Source organism: Mirounga leonina, unplaced genomic scaffold, assembly GCF_011800145.1.
Source record: "Mirounga leonina isolate KUSES-001 unplaced genomic scaffold, KU_Mleo_1.0 Mir_104, whole genome shotgun sequence".
In the NCBI taxonomy this organism is placed as follows: domain Eukaryota; kingdom Metazoa; phylum Chordata; class Mammalia; order Carnivora; family Phocidae; genus Mirounga; species Mirounga leonina.
Genome location: NW_023270231.1, coordinates 1311490 through 1335185, shown reverse-complemented (window position 1 = coordinate 1335185; position 23696 = coordinate 1311490). Strand labels below are relative to the sequence as shown.

The 23696-nt window shown below is 39.2% G+C and overlaps 1 protein-coding gene across 5 annotated transcripts in view; it reads left to right on the top strand.

Moving 5' to 3' along the window:
* GEMIN5 (gem nuclear organelle associated protein 5) overlaps positions 1-23696 on the top strand; it is a 40994-nt gene that overhangs the window by 4426 nt on the left and 12872 nt on the right. Inside the window, exons 4-20 of one of the 5 annotated variants that reach the window (XM_035012915.1) lie at positions 891-1042; positions 1254-1370; positions 2743-2875; positions 3776-3941; positions 4827-5039; positions 6081-6166; positions 8823-8905; positions 10015-10151; positions 12036-12109; positions 12796-12977; positions 14895-15034; positions 16070-16241; positions 18819-19046; positions 19941-20054; positions 20430-20552; positions 21952-22047; positions 22456-22593. In XM_035012915.1, coding sequence (XP_034868806.1) covers positions 891-1042; positions 1254-1370; positions 2743-2875; positions 3776-3941; positions 4827-5039; positions 6081-6166; positions 8823-8905; positions 10015-10151; positions 12036-12109; positions 12796-12977; positions 14895-15034; positions 16070-16241; positions 18819-19046; positions 19941-20054; positions 20430-20552; positions 21952-22047; positions 22456-22593 — 2354 coding nt within the window. Of the gene's footprint in view, positions 1-890; positions 1043-1250; positions 1371-2742; positions 2876-3775; positions 3942-4826; positions 5040-6080; positions 6167-8822; positions 8906-10014; positions 10152-12035; positions 12110-12795; positions 12978-14894; positions 15035-16069; positions 16242-18818; positions 19047-19940; positions 20055-20429; positions 20553-21948; positions 22048-22455; positions 22594-23696 lie in introns of all 5 variants that reach the window. The other 4 variants (XM_035012906.1, XM_035012923.1, XM_035012897.1 and 1 more) reach the window with 4 other exon arrangements.

Sequence of the window (23696 nt, the reverse complement as noted above, 5' to 3'; positions counted from 1 at the left end):
GGTCATGATCCTGGGGTCCTGGGATCGAGCCCCTCATCGGGTTCCCTGCTCCGCGGGAAGCCTGCTTCTCCCTCTCCCACTCACTCTGCTTGTGTTCCTTCTCTTGCTGTGTCTGTCTCTGTCAAATAAATAAATAAGATCTTCAAAAAATACATATACATACAGAATCATTTTCCATCATCTTTGGGAATGTAGACAAAGAAAGGCTAGGAATGATGGAACAGAAAATTCACGAATAGCAGTTTACCTCTGGGGAAGAGAGGGAGAGAGGTTTGATTGGGGTGGGATGTAAAAGGACTTCAACCATATCGGTAATTGGGTTTTTTTTCCCTTAAGCAGGTTGGTGGACTTCTTTATGTGTATGAAGTACTTCATCTTTTTTGTTTAAAAAGCTATTAGAATTTCTCAGTGTCCTCTGAATTAAAAAAAAAAAAAATGGTAGCCTTGGAATATCCAGATCTAGAAGCTACAGTACTGCAGCTTTTGTTCACAGTTAGAAAAATAGGATCGCTTTTAAAAAGGGGGGGAGGTGTAAGTATGTTAGGACAAATTCATCTCTAATCAGAGGGATTGCTGGGTCCTGGGCCCCACAAATAACCGTTCTTCCAGAAGTTCCCTTCGAACATTCTATGAGCTTATGCCAGGTAATGTATACATTTTTACTTAGTGCCAAGAGTTTGATTGGGGGGCAGGGTGACCAATGTGTCAGAACCACCGGGAAACAGAAAATGAACATTTTGGAAAAAGGACAAAAGATTATTTCTTGCTTTCTTCCCTTCTCCCTCATCCCAAATACACTTACCTTTTAGAAGTGCACAGTGATAACTCCTAATCCAAAATGTTTACTGTTCTGTCTTCATTTTTCAGTATTTCTAACTCTTGTTTTTTAGCTACAAGGATGGCATAGTGGTTATAATTGACATCAGTAAGAAAGGAGAAGTTGTTCACAGGCTTCGAGGCCATGATGATGAAATCCACTCCATAGCCTGGTGTCCCCTGCTTGGTGAAGACTGTTTATCCATCAATCAAGAGGAAAATTCAGGTAAAGATGACTTAAGAGGGTTGAGTACTCCTCAGACCTAAAGAACAATGTGGGTAAAACTGTATCATTTGAATTACATTTAAAACTTTAGGTTTTACAGATCAGATCTATAAACATAATAGCTAAGTTTCAGAAACCTTGCAAACTAGTTCTTTGACAAGTTCATGTATCGTATAAATTAAAAACAAAATGACCATCTTTACCCTAGAAGAACTTGAAATTCCCAACGGTAAAGTTATAGCACAAACTGCAGTAACAAAAGGCTGCTACTTAGCCACTGGAAGCAAAGATCAGACCATTCGAATCTGGAGCTGCTCTAGAGGCCGAGGTAAGATTGATATTTGATGTTTTTTTTGTGATACAAGCTGTAGTGATTGGTAGAAGTAGAAACTTTTAATTGTATCTTGTTATCCTAAGAGTGTGTCATCCGCCAGAAGGCAGTTTTTTACTTTTCTATCCAGAAAGTTGCTCCCCCCAGTCTGATTGCAGTTTTGGAGATGAGGGTTTCTGATGCATTCTTAGAAGGGACACTGTCAAAGAAGGCAAGATGTTATAAGGATAGGACTATTGAAATTTAGCAAGGCATGGATCAGAGAAATGGAAAAGAGCTAGAGGTTTTAATGCACAAATGCAGGATAAATAACATATACCCAGTGTAGAAGCACATGTTTAAGTGTTAAAGCTCAGTTTATCCAAACTACAGGGACCCTCAGTCCTTCAGTTTTCCCAAGCTTCTCTCTTTGAACAGAACTTTCACCTTCAATTTACAAATTGAGAGGAACTCCAGGCAGAGTGCACATGGCCTTTATAGTAAAAATCGAGCCTTTCTCTTTACAGCAGTCTTCTTTCTCCACTGCATTTAAAAACCGTAAAAGCTTCATCGTCTTCATCCAAGTGCATTAATGCATAGGAAGCAAACAGCACAGTGCTGGCACATGGTTATAGCTTAGTCACTGGTAACTAATAGTGTTATTCTGGAAAACAGAATTTTTTAAAGAATTGTGAGCTGCTTTTGGACATACTATGGCTGATCCTTCCAAGTGGGGACAATATTAGGCCAAGAACACCCTCCAGAAGGGTAACCTCTAAGCTTATGGATGTCTAGTACAATGGTTTTCAGTCCTAGTCATGCAGCAAAATCACCAGGAGAGTTTCTGGAAAATGTGGGTGCCTGGACCCCACCTCAAATCTACTGAATCAGAACCTCTAGGAGTTGGGCCCTAGCATAAATATTTTTAGAGGCTCCACCAGTGAGTTCCATATACATGGTAGGGATGAAGGACCACTGGTGAGTAGCATGTCAGGGGTGGAGGGACTTCTCATGTTGACTGCCATATTTGTCCCTTTTGTTGGCTTTCTTGCCAACTAGAAGAAGGAATCCTGTCCTGCCAACTTTGGAGAATCTGGAGTTGTGTTACCACCTGGGTCCACAGTTCAGTTGAAACCTCATTTTCCCAGACAGACAATATTCTTAATGTGCTTAAGTTGCCAGAACAGACTGTAAAAGCTTGTTTCACCTAAATTAGTTAGACTCGTATTAAAACTCTGTATAATAACATTTCCATGAGCAAATGAGGTCTGAATTCTAAGTAACCAAACTAACGGACTTTTAAACCACAAACTGTGTTGTGAACTGCTGGGGACTTCACGTGTGTAGTTTCACTGTCTTGAGCACCCACTGACCTCCTTTTAATCTGCAGGGGTGATGATTTTGAAATTACCCTTTCTGAAGAGAAGAGGAGGGGGTATAGACCCAACTGTTAAAGAACGCCTTTGGTTGACACTCCATTGGCCCAAGGATCAACCAACACAGCTGGTATCCAGCTGTTTTGGGTAAGTCTTTTTTTGGTTACGCTCTCTCGGACATATTTTGTTTTCCACTCTAGCTTGAGGAATTCCTAGGCTTCTCTTTCTAGACACACAAGATGGAAAAAGCAGTGGTGAAGGCTTATATCATCATGGGCCATTTGTAATAGAAAAACCATGAGACAAATTCCTATGCTATCTAATAATAGTACTGAGAAAACCAGTAAGTATAGCCTGGTGGTTCAGAGCGTGGACTCTAAAGTCAGGCAGAACTACATTTCAGAATCAGTCTCTTATCTTCTGTGTGTTCATGAGCATGACCCTTTACTCTGAGCTTTAATTACTTCATATGTAAAAGAGGGAGCTTACAGAATTTCCTGTCTCTTAGGGCGATTATAGCCATTCACTGAACAAAATGTATTGAGTACTGGCTTCTAAGTGCAGACAAGGACCCTGCTTTTAAATGAAATGACAGTTAAAGCATATAAAAATCCTCTCCCTCCCCCCAAATGTTGATCACGGCCCTACTCCCCCACACTGTCCCAAAAAAGAGAGAGAGAGGGTATGTCATAAAGCTTTGGGCTATGCAAATTATGGTGGCATTTTACAGTTAAAGCTGTTAGGAAAATCTGTTCCAAAGGTAGTGCAGTACATTCATGTCATTCAAAAAGAATGCAGGAACATAGTGAAGTACTTACTCTGTCTTCTCAAGCAACCAGATTCCCTTCCCCAGGGGCAGTGACTCCTTGTTTTTGTGTGTGTTCTTTCTGAGCTATTTTGTGCATATTTCAGAATATGCAGTTTCTTCTCCTTAAAAGAACAGTTAGCAAAATTATTTTGCAGTGGAGGGCCCCTACTCTCTGTCCCCAAATCCGCTTGTTTCAGATCGCTTGTGAAAGAGAACTCGTGCTTGTTTTTCCTTCACAGAGGCGAGCTGTTGCTGTGGGATCTCACTCAGTCTTGGAGACGGAAATATACCCTTTTTAGTGCCTCATCAGAAGGGCAGAATCATTCAAGAATTGTATTTAATTTATGTCCTTTACAAACTGAGGATGACAAACAGCTGCTGCTCTCCACATCAATGGATAGAGATGTAAGAACTGCTTATTTTGCATTTAGCATTGTAGAGCGCGGATTTATGACTTGGATGGGATTAGAGGGCTTTTCAAACCATCCATCAGTTCTCAGGCCCCACCTTTGACCCCTGAGCCAAGCCCAGACCAATCTCAGAGTTAACTGTTACTGATGAGCACTAACTATGTCAACAGCAGAGAGTTTGAAGAAAGGTGAGGAACCACCAAGATGCCTTTTTGTTAAAGCAGATATGTTAAAGAATTGTAGATGTGTCCAGGGAAGGATGTGTGAGATCATCATGCTTTGGCTTTAAAATATCCTTGTCTATAGTTTAGGTGGAGAAACATCTGCTTTTGGTGAAATCTCCAAGAGAGAATTGGCTTTATTTAAGAGTCTATGACTATTGTTTTGCAGTTAAGCTAGGCTTATTTGATACACTGTTTTCTCCCAAGCTCCTCTGTTAAACAAGTGAAGATTAAATATGTAGCACTCTCCTTCCCCTGGATATAAGATATTTTGCTTTTTGAGAGAGCTCCTGTCATTTTCCAGGGTCCTCAGGCCATCTTCATTATTAGTTAGGGTTTGCCAAATGAGATTACCAGTGCTGTAATAAAGTAGAAACGCCAGTGGACTCTGGGAAATGGGAGGCCTGGGTCTGGTTTATTCACTGTATGACCCTGAATTCAATTGACATCACTGGGAATAAATGTATTCTAAGATCCCTTTGAGCTCTATAATTTATTACTTTTTTTTTTCTAAGAGACACTTTTTCCAGTACCTACTGGAATAGTTAAATTACATTATTCTTACCCATTCTTTGAGTCCATCCTACTTGAGATGTTCATTCTTTTTCCAGTTTCTCAGATCTTTTTTTATTTTTAGACCCTAACCCTTGATCTTTCAGGTAAAATGTTGGGACATGGCCACCCTTGAGTGCTGCTGGACCCTGCCTTCCCTCGGTGGGTTTGCCTATAGCCTGGCTTTCTCTCCTGTGGACATGGGCTGTTTGGCCATAGGCGTTGGGGATGGCATGATCCGCGTATGGAATACACTCTCCATCAAGAACAACTATGATGTGAAAAATTTTTGGCAGGGTGTCAAGTCCAAGGTTACAGCGGTAAGGATGATTTATTTGAGCTTGCTCTGAACTTTTTTCCAAATAAGTAATTCTTGTAGTAAGAAATTAAAAATGACCTGGATGTGCATTCATAGAAGATTCATTTAAGTTATAATATAAACACATATTGAATGGTATCAGACTGTTAAAAATGATAATGTGGCTCTTTCTTTCATGTGGAAAGGTGTTGATGATTCATGAAAAATGAAAATTAGAAAACAAGAAATGCAGATTACACAACAATATGTATATGGTTTTTGTTTTTCTCTAGTCTAAAATCAGTAAATGTTTGGTTTTAAAAGGAAAACCATACAGAATTGGCCAAATCACTATGTTGTACACCTGAAACTAATATAACATTGTACGTCAACTATACTTCAATAAAAAAATAATAACAGAGACTGCCTGGGTGGTGCATAGTTGGTTAAGCATCCGACTCTTGGTTTTTTTAGCTCAGGTTGGGATCTCAGGGTTGTGAGATCGAGCCCCACACGGGGACTCAGCGCTCAGTGTGGAGTCGGCTTGAGATTCTCTCTGTCTCTCAAATAAATAAATCTTTAAAATAAAAAATAAAATAATAACAATATAAAGAGAAAAAAAGAAAACCAAACCGTACAGAAGTGTAGAACGCAAAAAATATTCCAACTCTCCACTGTATTCTCCCACTTCTATAATGCAGAGAACCACAGTTGGCAAATTTTATTAATAGAATCCTATTTTCTAAACTGTTATGTATCCCCACTCAACAGTGTATCATGCACATTTAAATGTTTAAACCTATTTTTGTTTTTTTCAACTGTATATATTTAACTTTATTCACAAAAAAATATCTGGAAAGATACAAAATTGGCAATGGGGTGTTTTGGATGGTGGGATTACTAGTGATTTTTACTTTGTTTAATGCTTGTTTCTTTTAAATAATGAAAATTTGTTACATTTAAAATTAGAAGATACCAAGAGCAAGAAAGTTGTCCGTTTGAATGCTGAAAGGATAACCTGACGGTTCCCTTAACGGGATGCGCCTTTCCTCATGTTTTGTAGCTGTGCTGGCACCCAACCAAGGAAGGCTGCTTAGCTTTTGGCACTGATGACGGGAAGGTGGGATTGTACGACACCTACTCCAACAAGTAAGAAATAGAAGATTGTTTGGCCCACTGACCGTAATGTCATTGATGGAGTTAATTTTGATTCCTAAACCTGGATGTACATCATAATTGGCCTGGGAAACATCTTTAAGATCCTGGCTGTGAGACTGAGGCTTACAACTTGAAATTTTATTTTTAAAAAATTTTTCAGGTGATAGTGGTTCAGCCTATCCAACCTGTGGTTACCACTAAAATAAACCGTTTGCTTTTGTTTTCCTTCATCTTTCCTTACAGAAGTTTTCAGGCATCCATGAACATTGAAAGCCTAGTACAAAGAACGGCTCTGTGCCTTCCATCTAGACTCACCAGTTGTTAACATTTCGCCATACTTGCCTTATCTTTGCACACCTAAAATTAACAGTAATTCCATAATAAGATCTCATATCCAGTCCATATACAGATTTCTTCAGTTGAGCCAAAAATGTTTTTCTTAGCAATTTTTTTTCAAATTCATTTCAAATAGGGTTCGACACATTGCATTTTGTTATGTCTCTTTAGTCTCTCTTATTCTAGAAGAACACCCCCACTTCTATCCATAACATTGCCTTTTCAGTTTGAAGATTCCAGATAAGTTTTTGGTGAGAATATTCTACATTTTGGACTTACCTGGTGATTTCTTTGTGGCGATTTCTAACTCATTTCAGTATTCCCCATATTTCCGACAGGCTGGAAGTTGTATCTAGAGCTTCATTGTCCATTCCAGTAGTCTTTAGCCACAACTTCACTACTGGGATGTGCTATAAGCGTAAATACACTGCAAAGACAGTGTCCCCGCCACCTCAAAAATGTAAAATACCTCAATAATTATTTTATTTTGGTATTTTAAAAGATAATACTTTTGTATATTGAGCTAAATAAAATATACTATGAAAATTGAATTTCACTTATTTCTTTTGCTTCTTTGGATTTGAATGTGGCTCCAGGAAAGCTTTAAGTTGCATATGTGGCTCGGACGTATGGCTCGCTTTATGAATCTGCTGAACCCACAGCTATCCTAGCTGCTTGATTAGATTCCAGACCTGCGCTGTTCACTTTGGTAGCCCCATGTGGCCATTTATAGTTAAAATAATTAAAATTAAATTGGATTAGAAGTTAAGTTCCTTGTTTCTCATGAGCCACATTTCGAGTGCACAAGGCCCAGTGCTTATTGAACGGCACTGTTCTAGAGCAGGGATTGGAGAGCCATGGCTCATTACTAAAGAATGGTTCTACCTTTTTAAATTATTGGGAAAAAAAAAACCCAAAAGACCATTTCATGACATGAAAATTAAATAAAATTATGATGTCCACAGATAAGGCTTTATTGGAACCCAGTGGCGCTCCCTCGTTTCCACCTTATCAGAAGCTGCTTCATAGTGCCAGAGCAGAGCGAGAGATGTGACAGAGGCCTCGTGGCTCAGAAAGCCTGAATATGTACTGGCTGGCTCTTTCCAGGATAAGTTTGCCAACCCCTATTCTAGATCATTCATTTCTAAGTGAGAATTACTTACTACACTGCAGAGTTAATCTTTTTTATATGCAGTTTTTAAGTACATATGTAAAACCTATATGCAGTTAGTTACCTGCATTTTTTGTTCCGCAGTTAGTTAACTCCATTTTTTAATTCTCAAAAAAATAATACACTATTTCAAAGAGGCACTGAAGAAAATAAAACCATATTTCAATTTGAATAGCTCTGTGTCATCACAAAATTGTTTACTAATTCTATTAAATTAATATATTCTGGTTATTATAAACTGAATATCCAAACAAACCCAGGAAAGGTGTGTAGTAGGAGGAAGGGTGCTGCCGTAGACATGCTGTTGGGCAGTATTCAGCCAGAACTACTTATCCTATTTCTTTGAGCCCAAAGAAATTGGGTTTTATTGTCCAGAATGACAATGATGCATGTGCCAGAAACATGGAAGTAAATAAGTCAACACCTAGTTTGGTCGTGGGTTCTGGACTCTAGGAATTCTCACATCATACAGAGAACACGGTTTATGATAAAGGTAACAGCCAAACTGCCCTTTACTGACACCTCATATGTCATTAACCACCCCAGCCTTCCACATAACCCTCAAGAGCAAGATTTCTTCAGTCAAAAACTTCCAACTTCTCTAAAATCTTGTCTTAGTTTAAGAATGTGATGTTAATGACAGGGTAAACCTGAAATGACTTCTGGTCTTTTACTTGAAAGTGAGGTGGGGCCATCTGTATGATGATAATAGACGCTCTGCAGTAACCTTAGTTCTGGGCTGAACAGTTTGCATTTTCTATCTTGTTCTATTTTTCTCTAGTTGTGATAACCTTTACACTGCTTGTAACTACAGTAACATTAGAATCTATGACATTTAAGTGAAGTGGGCAACTGGGAGGGGAGAGAGGAAAAATCCCAAACTGGCCAGACTCGGGGGAGAGGGATAACATTTTTTTCTGGGTAAAGTACATTTGGGACTTAATCATTTTGATGGCAGATGTCATTACATGGTACTTTATTTAAGTGTTGGCTTCTCCACAATCAGCTATTTGGAGAAGGATACTGTTAAATTGTTTTGCTCAAATATCAGCAACATGGATAAGAACCTTTTAGAAAAAGATGGGTCTGTTTCCCCACTGTGCCTTCTGTTTAAATTTTTGTCATCCCCTTTCCCCCCAGACCTCCACAGATTTCTAGCACATATCATAAGAAGACTGTATACACTTTAGCCTGGGGGCCACCACTACCCCCCATTTCACTCGGTAAGTACGAGAGCCATTCTCTAGCAAACATGAGAGCATTCTCTTTCTTTCAGTTTAATTGTAAGATATTCAAGCTAGAAAGTCATAAATATTCTAGTACAGTGACTGCTTATACAGACTGCTGTGTCCCCCCAAGGATCTGTGAGGGCAGTCATAGCAGGTGATAAGTTAGAAACATTCACACATAATAAGAACCCCCAAACTCTAAAGCATTATTTGGTCTCTTCGAGTTGAATTTTTTCATTGTGCATATAGTTCCCTCATGCTGGCCTCTGGTGCCCAGCCTAATGTGCTGTCACTAAAATTTGCTATCACTTTTTAATTTTATCAGAATTACAATGGTATTTGACTATATTAATGGAGTAATGATCATCTGTTTTCACCTATAGTTAAAGCAAACTTAGAATTCCTCAAATGATCTCTTTTTGTCATCACTGTACTCTGACCCTTTACCTCTTCTTACTCCTCAGCCTTATCTTTATTATCCCTAAAGTGATATCCAAGTAATCGCAGTACATAGAGAAAATAATGTAAATCATCAGAACTCAAGCAGCATTGCAGTTGTAGGTCATTCCTTCATTCATTCAACAACTTGAATGAATCCTTGGATCCTTGATTTGTGCCACGCATAGTTCTAGCAGTGGTGAAAATAAAACTTGTCCTTACAGAAACCCACAAGAACCACTGTTTGCTTCTTAAAAGTCAAAAAGAGGATTGCTGTAATACTAAACAAATCATTGCTTTGAGGACAGCTCCTTATAGTTAGTCATAGGAAGTCCTGCAGCTCCATATATTTAAATGCCCACAGAGTGGAGTGCTCATTTCTGAAAGAAAAGGTAAATTCTCATAAATATTGCGAACATGTTTTTTGATCCCAGCTTTGGCACCCATACTATCTGAATGGCAGAAGAATGTTTAAAGCAAATATGCTGCATTATAAATATTACTGTAGAATTAGTGTATCTTCTTACTTCTCCCAACAACTGTGTTCATATGCAACTTTATTCCAATGTATTAATAAAATTCTTTTAAAATAACCCATAGTATAGCAACAAATAGTTAAGCTGATGAAATGCAAAACTGATAAACTTTCTTTTCTTATCTTATAGGAGGAGAAGGAGACAGACCTTCCCTCACTTTATACAGCTGTGGAGGGGAAGGGATTGTCTTACAGCATAACCCCTGGAAGCTTGGTGGAGAGGCCTATGATATCAACAAACTCATCAGGGACACCAATTCAATCAAAGTGGGTTCTTGTGGTCTAAAGTCTTCTCTGAATCTCTGTATCTTCTTGGTTTCCCATCTTGCATCATAAATGCCATTATTAGAGATATCCATTATGCTAATCAGATTCCTTAGATGTTCCTAAAAGCCTCAATGAATTTGTGATTTGTAACACATAATGTAGAAATCTTTATCTCTGAGTAAAGCAAGGAACTTAACCAAACACACACATACATACACACACAAGTTTTGTCTCAATTATCATGGTGATCTATGATAAATTTTCAGATCTTGGATATAAAGCATCCTTTTCAGGCCAGCCACTTCCTCCAGAGTGAGACTTTGATAAAAAGTAATATGGTGGCCAAGTATGGCTGCAAAGTATTTTGCTCAAGACAGAATAACCATTTCATTTTTAATTTTTTAGTGAAATAATTACAGAATTTACACAAAAATAATACACCTAGTTCCCTTATATCCTTGACCCAGATACCCACATTTAATCACTTTTGCCTTACCATTTTATCAATCTGTGCCAGAACTGCCTTTTGAAGTGAAACCATAATGTTGAGAATTCCTTATTCTTGCAAATGAGCACTTTATTGGTGCTCATTATTTTTTAATGACTAGCAAAAATAACATTTAATCATAAATTGAATTATTTTTATCAACTATATTCTTTCATTAAATACTATCTCAACATTAACATTCAACAATGAATAAAAGAGACAAAATTTCTATTCCTAAGGAGCTTTTAGTTTTGTGGTAGTTGAATATATGGATCAGAACTTCATACAAGGAGGGGCACCTGGCTGACTCAGTCAATGGAGCATACTACTTTTTTTTTTTTTTAAGATTTTATTTTTTATTTGAGAGAGTGAATGAGAGAGAGAGAGAACACAAGTGGGGAGGGGCAGAGGGAGAGGAAGAAGCAGACTCCCTACTGAGCAGGGGTTTGATCCCAGGACTCCAGGATCATGACCCGAGCTGAAGGCAGATGCTTAACCAACTGAGCCACCCAGGCGCCCCAGAGCATGCAACTCTTGATCTCAGGGTTGTGGGTTTGAGCCCCATGTTGGGTGTAGAGATTACTTAAAAATAAAAACTTAGAAAAAAAAAAACTTCATACAAGGAGTTTGGGCTGGAGTTAGAAATTTGGAATTCCTGGGGCACCTGGGTGGCTCCGTCGGTTAAGCATCCAACTCTTGATTTTGGTTCAGGTCGTGATCTCGGGGTGATGAGATTGAGCTCTGCGTCAGGCTCCGTGCTGGGCGTGGAGCCTGCTTGGGATTCTCTCTTTCCCTCTCCTTTGCCCTTCCCCAACTGCTTGAGCACTCACTCATTCTCTCCCTTAAAAAAAAAAAATTTGGAATTCTTTCAGATGAATGGTAGCTGAAGAAGCTGTAGGCATATATGAGATGGTCTAAAGAGATAAGAAGACAAGGGGGACAGCCTTGGGGAAACACCAACAGTTGGGAGGAAAAAAAAAAAAAAAAACAGAAGGAAAAGAAACAGAAATAGACAGGAAGAGAACCAGGGTAGTGTATATAAAGCTTTTGTTAAGGAGACATGACCCCCATGTTATCAAGCCAGTGGACATGTTAACATTCTCTGTTGTGGGATCAAAATCATTTTAATGAAGTTCATTTCATAAGGTTAGGCACTGTAAACATTTAGTATTTACTGGCCTCTCTCTTTTGTCCCAATTAAGGAAATTACAATTAGAATGCTTGCTTTTAGTAACTCTTGTAGTAACTCTTAACTATGTAGGTTATTTACAAGTTGCATAATTAGAACATTTTAAAACTCTAGGGATTTTTTTTCTCATGCTGTCGTCGTTGATTTGTAAGATATGCAGAGAGAAGAACAATGCTTTTAGTCAAGATTGGTTTGTTTTGCTTTCTAGTACAAATTGCCTGTACACACAGAGATCAGCTGGAAAGCAGATGGCAAAATCATGGCTCTTGGCAACGAAGACGGGTATGTGTTTGTTTCTTTAAAAAACAAAACAAAACCAGAAAACTTTGTAATTGCACATACATTTGATCAAAAGCTGATTAATGCCATCTATAATGTTAGTTGGGGCAGCCTGTTGAATATGATATTCTGATCTGTCCTTGATACCCTTGAATGATCCAGGAGCTCCCTGCATCTTTGAGAATGCAAAATAAGCTAGGTATTTACAGTCTAAAGGAATGTTTGCCTATTCAGTGTTTGGGCTGTTTTATGCTTCACAAAATGCTCATCTACTGCACTACTTACTGCACTGAATTGCCTAAATCTTTCTTCATTTTTTTAAAATAAGCCTGGGCAGAAATGCTTTTTAGACCTCACTGTGCATTTTCTGATGTTGATCATAGCAGCATAGTCCTAATTTAGCCATTGGTTCCTTAATTCTTCTTTTAGCTTTTCCATAGCACCATTTATCACAAGAGCCTGATAAACACAACTTTACAGAGATTGTTGGGATTTTTTTTAAAGCTAAATATACTTGTTGAAAGAACAGCCTTTTGTATCTGGTTCTCTGTAAGAGAGTGACCTTTGCAGTGATAGATAGGATTATCCTATTCCATTTCACCTTTAGTTGAATGATGGAATGAGGGAGATTGCTGTTTGCATTAGATTGTAATTTGATCATCTATCTTCTCGTGTATTTGTTATTACAGATCAATAGAAATATTTCAGGTTCCCAGCCTGAAACTGATATGCACCATCCAGCAGCATCACAAGCTTGTGAATACCATTAGCTGGCATCATGAGCATGGCAGTCAGCCGGAGCTGAGCTATCTGATGGCCTCTGGGTCCAACAATGCAGTCATTTATGTGCACAACCTAAAGACTGTCATAGGTAACTTTGGTTTCTTACACATTGGGGTGATAACTGTTCAGCTGCTTCGCATTCCAAGTTGTATACCTTTTTACTTGCTTCTTGGTATTAAAATGTTATTCTCACTGGTTTTTTCTGCTTTCAAAAGTAACATATTCTTCTTAATTAAAATAAGACGGGTGCCTGGGTGGCTCAGTCGGTTACGCATCAGACTCTTGGTTTCAGCTTAGGCCAGAACTTGGGGTGGTGAGATGGAGCCCTGCATAGGTGGTTAAATGAGCCCCTTTTTTAAATATGAAAGAAGTAAGATTACTTTTTTCCTAATATGAAGAAATTATAATCTAACACTACACTGTTTCGAGAGTACTGCCCAAGTATAGGCTGTCAGCCATAGTGAAAATAGTTGACATTTTTATTTTCTCTAGAATTTCCCAGTTTTCTAAGAATCCTTATCTGTAACAACAAAAAAAATTGATTCTAGCAGTGGTTCCCTCACATTAAAAGCATATGGAAAAACTATTAAACTAGAGACAGACTTTCCTAACAATAAGTAGTAGACAGTGTGTAACTAATGAGCATGATATGTTAGAAAGCTTATCCTGGTCCTTATTATTAGTGGGATTCCAAATTAAGCATCCACTCGGCAGAGGGCATTAACTTAATTCACCAGAGCAATGCAGATCTTTGTCTACTTTAACACTAACATCTCAGTTTGTTTTTTTTTATTTCATATCTACTGAATAACAGAAAAAGACCAAAAAATGGCCAGAATCAATATTGCTTTATTTCAGGGGTGCCTGGGTGGCTCAGGTGTTAAGCATCTGTCTTTGGCTCAGGTCGCATCAGGCTCCCTGCTCCGCGGGAAGCCTGCTTCTCCCTCTCCCACTCCCCCTGCTTGTGTTCCCTCTCTCGCTGTGTCTCTCTCTGTCAAATAAATAAATAAAACCTTAAAAAAAAAATTTAAAAATATATATTACTTTATTTCAGACTCAGAGGAAAGATGCAAGAATAATACAGAGAATTCTCATACACCCTTTCACACGTTCATTTGTTAGCCTTTTGTCATACTCAGTTGTTTCTGTGTGTGTGTGTATGCACGTGCGTGCGCGCCTGCCTGTGTACATATTTTTTCCAAACCATTTATGTTGCATGCATCATGCCCCCATGTCCCTTAATATTTGTGTATCTTGTAAGAAGGATATTCCCTTACAATCCACAATTCCATTATGAACTTCAGTTAATTTAACAATACATATACAGTAGTTTAATCTACCATCCATATTCTAGCTTTGTCAGTTGATCCAGTAATGTCCTTCATATCTGGAATAGTCTCTAAGCCTTTTTTTGTTTGTTTGTTTTTTAAATCTTTGAAGAATACTACCCTGTTATGGGCAGTAGATGTCCCCTCAGTCTGGGTTGGCCTGGTATTTTCTCATGATTAAGTTCAGATTATATATCTTTAGCTACCATAAAAGTGATGATAACATCCTTCTTGATATCACATGCAAAAGATACTGTTTTCAGGCGCCTGGGTGGCTCAGTTGGTTAAACGACGGCCTTCGGCTCAGGTCATGATCCTGGAGTCCCGGGATCGAGTCCCGCATCGGGCTCCTTGCTCAGCGAGGAGTCTGCTTCTCCCTCTGAGCCTCTCCCCCTCATGCTCTCTCTCTCTCAAATAAGTAAATAAAATCTTAAAAAAAATGAAAAGATACTGTTTTCATTTGGTGGCTTTTAGAAAGAATGACAGCTAACACTTCTTGCAGTAAACCCATGTGTCAGGCACTGCGTACATGCCCATAGTCTTAACCAATAAATAAATATTGCCTGCTGAAAGTCATCTAGAAAGCATATAGCAAAATCTTGACTCTACATTTTAACTCCACTGTGTCTTTATGTTGTTGCTGTTGGCAGAAATGACATCTTCCCCTTGTCTCTTAGAGAGCAATCCTGAATCTCCAGTGACCATTACAGAGCCCTACCGGACCCTGTCAGGGCACACAGCCAAGATTACCAGTGTGGCATGGAGCCCACATCATGATGGAAGGCTGGTATCTGCTTCCTACGATGGTACAGCTCAGGTACTATTGTGTCCTTGATTCTGTAGGTTCTTCACTATGTATTCTAACTGGAACTCTTTCCTCTTTTTCCCCAGTTGTGTACATTCTTTCCCTGGCCATTATCTTCTATAGAAAGGGGTATTCTGAGCTCTAGAAGGCATTTTAATTCATCCCACATATCTGGGCCTCTGGCAGGCTAAGATTGGGTTTTTAAGTTTTGTTTTTGTTTTTATTTTTGTTTGACTTAGATGAAAGGGAAGGTATTGATAGGAACTAGCTAAATTCTAATGTTTTTTAACATTTCATTCTTACTGTCATATGATGGACTAAATTGATGTGAGAAGTACTCGCTCCTGTTTTAAACACAGAAACAATAGCTATAAATCATGAACAGTTATTAATAATAAATTGGTGAGTCAAAAATCTTCAAGTTGGAAAAAATAAAGATGAGATGCCAAGCCAGAGCTATGAGGTAGGACTTTCAGATACGAGAACCAGAACAGACATGAGGAACTGGAGAGCTAACTTCTGATGGATGTCCATCTCAGTGCTGAGTTGTAATTGAGCTATCTGCACAAAGCTAGGAACCAGGAAGGGCTGCCCTCTGTGAAATGGAGACAGGAGTAATTCAAGAAACAGTAAGGAAATTGATAATTTCACAGAGATGGGGACAAAAAAAATCACCTGTGAGAAATCAGAATCCTACGCATGCACTACACATGCAGGTGTAGGCTCTAAATTAAAATTCGCTTCATGATGTCAGAATCCCCAGCCCAAAAAGCATAGAATACTGGTTTAGTACAGTGAAATCCATAGGGTACCATTAGAAGCTCACTCAGAATCATCCCCATAAGAAAGTCTCTACATCCCAGAGTACATAAGCCACCTACAGGAAATAACATTTCTAAAATTTGAACTCCTAAGAGAAAATAATAAATCATAAAGGGAAGTAAGAGTACACAGATTTTTTTTTTTAAATCTTTTTAAACTTATATTCCCCCAAAGCAATAGATTAACCAGAAATTATCTATGCTATCATGTGACTTTTGGTTTTAGGTGTGGGATACTCTCCGAGAAGAGCCTCTTTGCAATTTCCGAGGACATCGAGGTCGACTTCTTTGTGTGGCATGGTCCCCACTGGATCCAGACTGCATCTACTCAGGGGCAGATGACTTCTGTGTGTACAAATGGCTCACTTCCATGCAAGAACATTCCCGGCCTCCTCAAGGTCAGTCAGAACCAGGAGCCCATAAATGCTTCCCTAATTCCCTTACTCCCTTCCTCAGTAATTGAGGTGATCAAGGTCAAGAAAAGAGGACATTCATGTAGGGTGGCAGTGACAGTATGGCATTGGCTGCCTTCCTTCATCAGGATGGCAGGATGAAGGAAGGCAGCCATGAGGACAGCATACAAATAGTAACGAGTACACCTAACACCCAGATCTTGGTTTCTATATATCATTTTCTGTGCAAAGAGACCAACCAGGGCTTCTTAGAGAAATGGCTAATTCCATGTTGGGACAGGAAAAATATGAGATGGGCCTGGAACATCATCTGGTGCCACAAAGGAAGGAAGTGCTCAAAGAACTGAGATCTATCAAGAGGACAGAGAAGCCAGCTCGGAGGGGCTCCCACTAACCAAATCTGGGACAGTCTGAACTTGAAAATAATGAACAGGAGAATTCCATTTCTGGCAGTCAAAGATTTAAGTTGCCAACTTGCCCACCTGCCGTAAACAGCTAGAAAACTAGACAGGGGGCACCTGGGTGGCTTAGTTGGTTAAGCGTCTACCTTTGGCCCAGGTCATGATCCCGGGGTCCTGGGATCAAGCCCCACATTGGGCTCCCTGCTCAGCAAGGAGCCTGCTTCTCTCTCTGCTGCTCCCCCTGCTTGTTCTCTCCCTATCTCTCTCTCTCCCTCTCTCTCTGTGTCAAATAAATAAAATCTTTTAAAAAAAACTAGACAGAATAATATACAAGTAAAAATGATCCAAATAAATGAAAGGATATATCTACATAAAAAATTTGTAAAAGAATGCTCATAGCAGCTTTATCTGTAATCACCACAAACTGAAAACAACCCACAAGTTCGTCAGCTGGTAAATAAACTGTGGTATATCCCTACAGTGGAATTCTACTCAGCGATAAAAAGAAAGTAACTACCGATCATCACAACAAAATGGATGAATCCCCAGAAATGTTTCACTGAGCAGAAGATGCTGGGCACAAAAGACTATACGTGCTGTATAATTCTAATGTACAGTAGGGAATACAAGTATATATAACATGAAATTCTAAAACAGGCAAAATTATAGTGACAGCACATGAGTGACTGCCTGGGACTCAGGAAGTGCACCTTGCTGCAAAGAGGCAGGAGGGATTTTTGAGATAATGGAAATATTTTATATTTTATTTGTGGTGCTGAGTTACATGATTATACATCATGTATAATCAGCTCATCAGAGTATTAAAAAGTGGGTATATTATGTTAAACTATACCTCAATAAAGATGATTTTAAAACAGCAAAGGATAAATACCTTAAAACTTAGAAAGTAGGGCCGCCTGGGTGGCTCAGTTGGTTGAGCGTCTGCCTTCCACTCAGGTCCTGATCCCATGGTCCTGGGATCGAGCCCTTTGTCTTCAGGCTCCCTGCTCAGGGAGAAGCTGCTTCTCCCTCTGCCCCTCCCTCCTGCTCATGTGCTCTCTCTCTCTCAGAGAAACAAATAAAATCTTAAAAAAAAAAAGTTAGAAAGTAAATAAGTAGTAACAGATTAAAACAAAATAGGAATCCATGAATCCATATTGAAAAAAAAGTGAAGGTCTAAATAAATGGGGAGAGACAAGAGCTCTTGTTCATAATAGAAAGCCAACTAATAAATGTAGAATGAATGATGGAATCAGAAAATTACCATTCAGCAATCATCACAGTAACAGTTTGTGGTCAAGAAACATCAATGGATACTAAAACTAGTGGACACAAATACTTAGTTTGGTAATTACAAAGGAAAAACAATTTTTCAGGGAGAAACCTGCAAGACACCCCCTTACTCAAGTGATCAAAGTAAACAACCAAATAATGAGACAAATAGAAATTTTGTGCTACCTCGAATGTTGTATTGATAGCATCACTCCTATGTTTGCCAGTCCAAAATGCAAAACCTAAATTTATTCATGACAACATCAGGCGGTGGGGAAAATCAACAAAGTAACTGTCCTGTAATCTTTACAAGTTTCAAGTCCTGAAGGTTAAAGGAAAACAAGCTTGTCTCAGGCTGAAGGAAACTAGAGAGACATAACAAACAAGTCCATCATGTAATCCTGGATTGTTTCCTTTTGCTATAAAAGACATTCTCGGTACATTTGGCAGAACTTGAATAAAGTATGTAGAGTAGACAGTAGTAATGTATTGATATTAATTTCCTGATTTTAATGGCTGTGCTGTAGTAATGTAGGAAAATGTCCCTCTGTGTAGAATATATACTATTAGTATTCAAGGATAATTGGGCATCATATTCATGATTTAATGAAATCCTACAAGGGTTTGGTTAACATGTTGACAATACAACTCTAAAAATTCATTGGGAAGGAAGGGAAATGGTGAGAATGCTATCAAAAAGAATGATGTTTGGAGATTATCTCCTAGAGTGCTTTTAACCAAGAACATATATTTTAGTCTATGGCCATCCCACCCTGAACACACCCGATCTCGTCTGATCTTGGAAGCTAAGCAGGGTCGGGCCTGGTTGGTACTTGGATGGGAGAATATATATATTAGTCTGTCCTTGTCTTAACTATGATTCCTCTAGGTAAGAAAAGTATTGAATTAGAGAAAAAAAGGCTCTCTCAACCTAAGCCAAAGCCCAAAAAGAAGAAAAAGCCCACCTCGAGAGCTCCTGTAAAGCAGGAAGGATATGATGGAAATGAAGACGAGAGCATCAGGGAGAGCTCGGGACCTGTTGAGAATGGCGTGTCGGACCAGGAGGGTGAGGAGGAAGCCCGGGAGCCAGAGTTCCCCAGTGGCATTGTCTCAGTGGGTATGTGGCCAAATCCTGTGTTTCCCAGACTCTAGGAGTTGGTAGGCTGGTCAAACTAAGCCAGGTCCTTACTCAGTTCGAAACTTCTCTGCCTCTGACCTACTTATTGTCCCATCCCTTTAACTTAGGTTGTATCTTTGATGCTGTCAGAAACTGCATTCGTTTCTTAAAAGGTTGTTTTAAGCCTCTAAACCTCTTGGAAGTGTTCAAGGGGATCTGGTGGAAGCCTGGGATGGAAACAGTGAAGGTCTTTAGAGAACACTTCTTACCAACTTGGGCAGGATAAGACTACAGGAATTAAAATGGCCAAAATCTGTGGTATAAACACATCCAGACCCTTTCCATACCAAGGGATGGCTGTTGGACACATAGTTGAGGAAAATAAAGAGTTAAAAGTTTAATGATTTATTTTTTTTTAGGCTTATCCAAATACCTCTTTATCACAAAATGGTTGCACAAAATGTCCTTTACCCCTATAGATCAACAGCTGGGCTTTTTTTTTAAAAGTTCATGGTTGTGTGTACTCAGGATTGTGACTTCATATCACATACCCTTAATATTCTCTTTTGTAATTAAACATGTAATTAGTGCTTTGTCATCTAAATATGTAAGAAGTCTTTTGCCATCTGAGCAGTTTCAGAACTCCTGGGCCTGTGGTATAAAATTGTGGGGCTAGAAACAACTTCTTAGACCAATTAGAGTTCCTGGAATACAGATGGTTTGTGAGGTGAGAAAAGGAAGACTACCCATGCTTCTTTTCCAAAGTATTTTATCTCCTATTATGGAATACATAAAATCATACTATTAAGCCTGGTATAGTTCTTAATTATTAAAAAGAACTAGATTCTGCATTGTTGTTCTCCAAACTTTTTTTCTTTATCCCCCATGATGTAGCTTCTAGAGAACCAGTTACCTGCACTCCGGTTTCGTTAGGCTTTGAAAAGTCAAAGGTCACTGTTAACAACAAAGTCACTTTACTGAAGAAGGAGCCACCTAAAGAGAAGCCAGGTTGGTGTCTAATGATTAAAATATTTTGTGAAAGCATCCTCAAATATTACATGCAACCGAAAACTCCACAAACTGTGGTTTTTATTGTTGTTGGTTTTTTGTTGGGGTTTTTGTTTTTTAGGTTTTAAATATTTGTTTGTTGTTTTGATTGTTTCAGTTTTGGGTCATGTTTTTAAACAGTTTTAACACTTAAACAATTTAAACTTTTTTTTAATGTTTTAATGACGAAGGGTCATTTTGCAGCTGTTGGGAAGTAGGAACTTTTCTGATGCCCAACAGTATCCTTTCAGTAGGTTACAGTCACACAATGGCCATCCAGTTTTGTGATTCTGATCAGCTTTTCTTCAGACAGTCTGTATTTTTATTACATTTCAGAATCCTTAACCAAGAAGCGAAAAGCTCGTTCCATGCTTCCACTGACTACCAGCCTGGACCACAGGTCCAAGGAGGAGCTTCATCAGGACTGTTTGGTATTAGCAACTGCAAAACACTCCAAAGGTACAAAAACAGACTTCCTTGGCCCATCCATAGTCTTCTGGGAACTAGCACATAAGAGATGCTTGTATATGTGTTGAATGAATGCACAAACAAATGTCTAAAATTATTTGTATTTCTACATTCTCTTCCAGGCTTCCCTCCCCCGCCAACCCCAAAGCCAAGCTCCCCATTCTGATTCACTGTCAGCACTGCCCAGTGACTTTGAGATGCAGTGCTCTGATTTATTGTTATAAATTGAGTTGTTACCAGCCATCTATGTGCCAGAATTGGTGTGATGGCTTAAATAGCTTAGCATGAATCAACTCCTTCAACTATCGTTTCCCTGGGACATAGTATCTTCATGTAGAAAAAAAAAAACGTGCTTATTGGAAATATACCCATAATATGGCAGTTCCTTTTTTAGAATTTTGGTGGAAGTTTTTGTTTTAGAAGGTTTTTTATTTTACTTTTGCAAAATCCTTATTCAGTATCTATTATTTTGATATTTGAGCAACTATATATTTTTTTAATTTTGAATTTTACATGTTAAAACGGGATACATATGATAAATGATACTCAAAGATTCAAAAAGAATGTAAATCTTTTTTATATTCCCACCCTGATACCTATTCCTTCCATTTCCCCTCAGGCCACACTATTGCCAGTTTCTTGTTTCTCTCCATAAATATTTTATGCTCTTCTTATATACATAGCCCTCTTTCGGGGACTTTTTGATGACTTCCTATAACTTATACACCTAATCATATATTTTTACATTATTAACCTTACTGGAAAATTGCTCACATGACTTTTTTAAAAACAGAATGAATATTGAATCCCTCTGTGACAGATCCTAGTGAATGTTAAGGACATTTCTTGTTAGTTTTTTTGTTTTGTTTTTCACTGCATTTAAAATACATGTAGAGGAGCGCCTGGGTGGCTCAGTCGTTAAGCATCTGCCTTCAGCTCAGGTCATGATCCCAGGGTCCTGGGACCAAGCCCCGCATCAGGTTCCCTGTTCCGCGAGAGGCCTGCTTCTCCCTCTCCCTCTCCCACTCCCCCTGCTTATGTTCCCTCTCTCGCTGTGTCTCTGTCAAATAAATAAAATCTTTTTTAAAAATAAATAAATAAAATAAAATACATGTTGAATTTGGGGCTGGCTTTATATTCCCTTTTTCTTCCCCCCAAATCTTTATTTGAGCAAACTGCGAACTAAATTGTCTCACTGGATTTTGCCAAGGCTGAGCTTAACAAACTCAAAGTATTCTCATATTTTGTTACCCTTGTAACCAGCAGGGGTTTCTGTTAGCGTAAATAAGAGCACAAGACTCTTCTTTTCACTGTTGAAAAGGATGTTCTGGACATACATTTGGAAAATTGGACAGAAAATAGTAACCTCGTTTTCTTTTTGAATTAGCAGAGCTAAATGAGGAGGTGTGTACTGATCTTGAGGAAAGATTTCACCTGGGGCTTTTCACAGACCGGGCTGCCCTGTACAGAATGATTGAGGTTGAAGGTGAGGCAAGTCCAGTCAACGTAACCCAGTCTATCTTTATGCTTCCCTAACACCTCTACCTCCTTTATGGATGCCATCCTGCGGCATCATAATGGCTCATTTTACATGTCAACTAACTAGGTTTTGAGCTCCACGATCTGCATATTCGCAAACACCCCTTGCATCAGTCCTAGGACCCTGAATATACAGTGTTCACTGTGAGTGTAAGTGAAAGTGAGTGGGTAGACAAGCGACTAAGTGGGCTTCATACCACGTTATGAACACTCTGGGAGATGACTCTCCCTTCAGCCAGCAACAGCATATTCTAGGAGTTTGTTCCTCTCTTTCATCCGGCCTTTCTTATTGTGGAAGTCTGTGTAGACAGAGGTTTCTGAAACATCTTCCCAACATTCTCTCTCCTCCGAACAGGAAAAGGTCACTTGGAAAATGGCCACCCCGAGTTATTTCACCAGCTCATGCTTTGGAAGGGAGATCTAAAAGGTGTTCTTCAGACGGCAGCAGAAAGAGGGGAGCTGACAGACAGTCTGGTGGCTATGGCACCAGTTGGTATGTCTTTCAACAAAAGTGCTATCACCTGGAGGATAAGTCCACTAAACGTGGACACTCTCATAGTGCCTGGGGGGCTCACTCAGTCTGTTAAGTGTCTGCCTTCAGCTCATGTCATGATCCTGGGGTCTTGGGATGGAGCCCCGCATCGGGCTCCCCACTCCACTGGGAGTCTGCTTCTCCTCTGCCTCTGCCCAGCCCCACCCCCCCCCCCCACCCCGCCCTGTCCCCTGGCTCGTGCTCTCTCACACGCATTCTCTCTCAAATAAAATCTTTTAAAAAGATGGGCCCTCTCTCGCAGGACAGTTTGGCCGTGTCTAACAACCTTAACACAGCAATTCTAAGTGTTGGGAATTAACTGTACTCACACATGCAAAATGACAAGTATACATGGACTGTCATTACAGCAGTATTTGTAATAGCAAAAGATCACAAGAACCTCTCTGTCCATCAGGAAGAGGCTGGTGACATCTTGTACCTCTAGACAGTAGAAGCTCCTATGAAAGAATGAAGCAGCTCTGTGCATTCTAATATGGAATAGAGCTCCAAAGTGTAGTAAGTGAGAAGAATCAAGGTATAGATGCACAGCAGTACTTACTAGTCTGTCATTTATACTTAAGTGTGTCTTCATAGACTTTTTCAAAAAGGTTTCAAAAAACTAATAATAATGGTTTTCTCCAGGGAAAGGAATTTGGACAAGTTTGGGTGGATAGATGCCAGGATAAAAAGGAAAGCTTTTATGCCATGCCCAGTTTTTTAACTGTATTTAAGTATACTATATATAGAGAGAGGGAGAGAGAAGTACACAGGCCATTGTCGAGACTGACAAGGAATTTCACCAGCCTGAATACACCCCTGTAACCGGCACCCATATCAAGAAGTGTAACACTACCAGCACCCTGGAAGCTTCTCTCATGCTGCTTTTCATTCAGTCTCCACACACCCCAACAAGGGTAATCACTGTCCTGACATCCATACTCTTTTGTACCTTTTGAATTTTGCACTATTTTGTATGTGTTAACATAACCAAAGAAAAAAACTGATGTTTTAAAATGTGGGTATAGGGAGAGTAGATGAAGCAGATGATCTGTAATGGCAGCTGA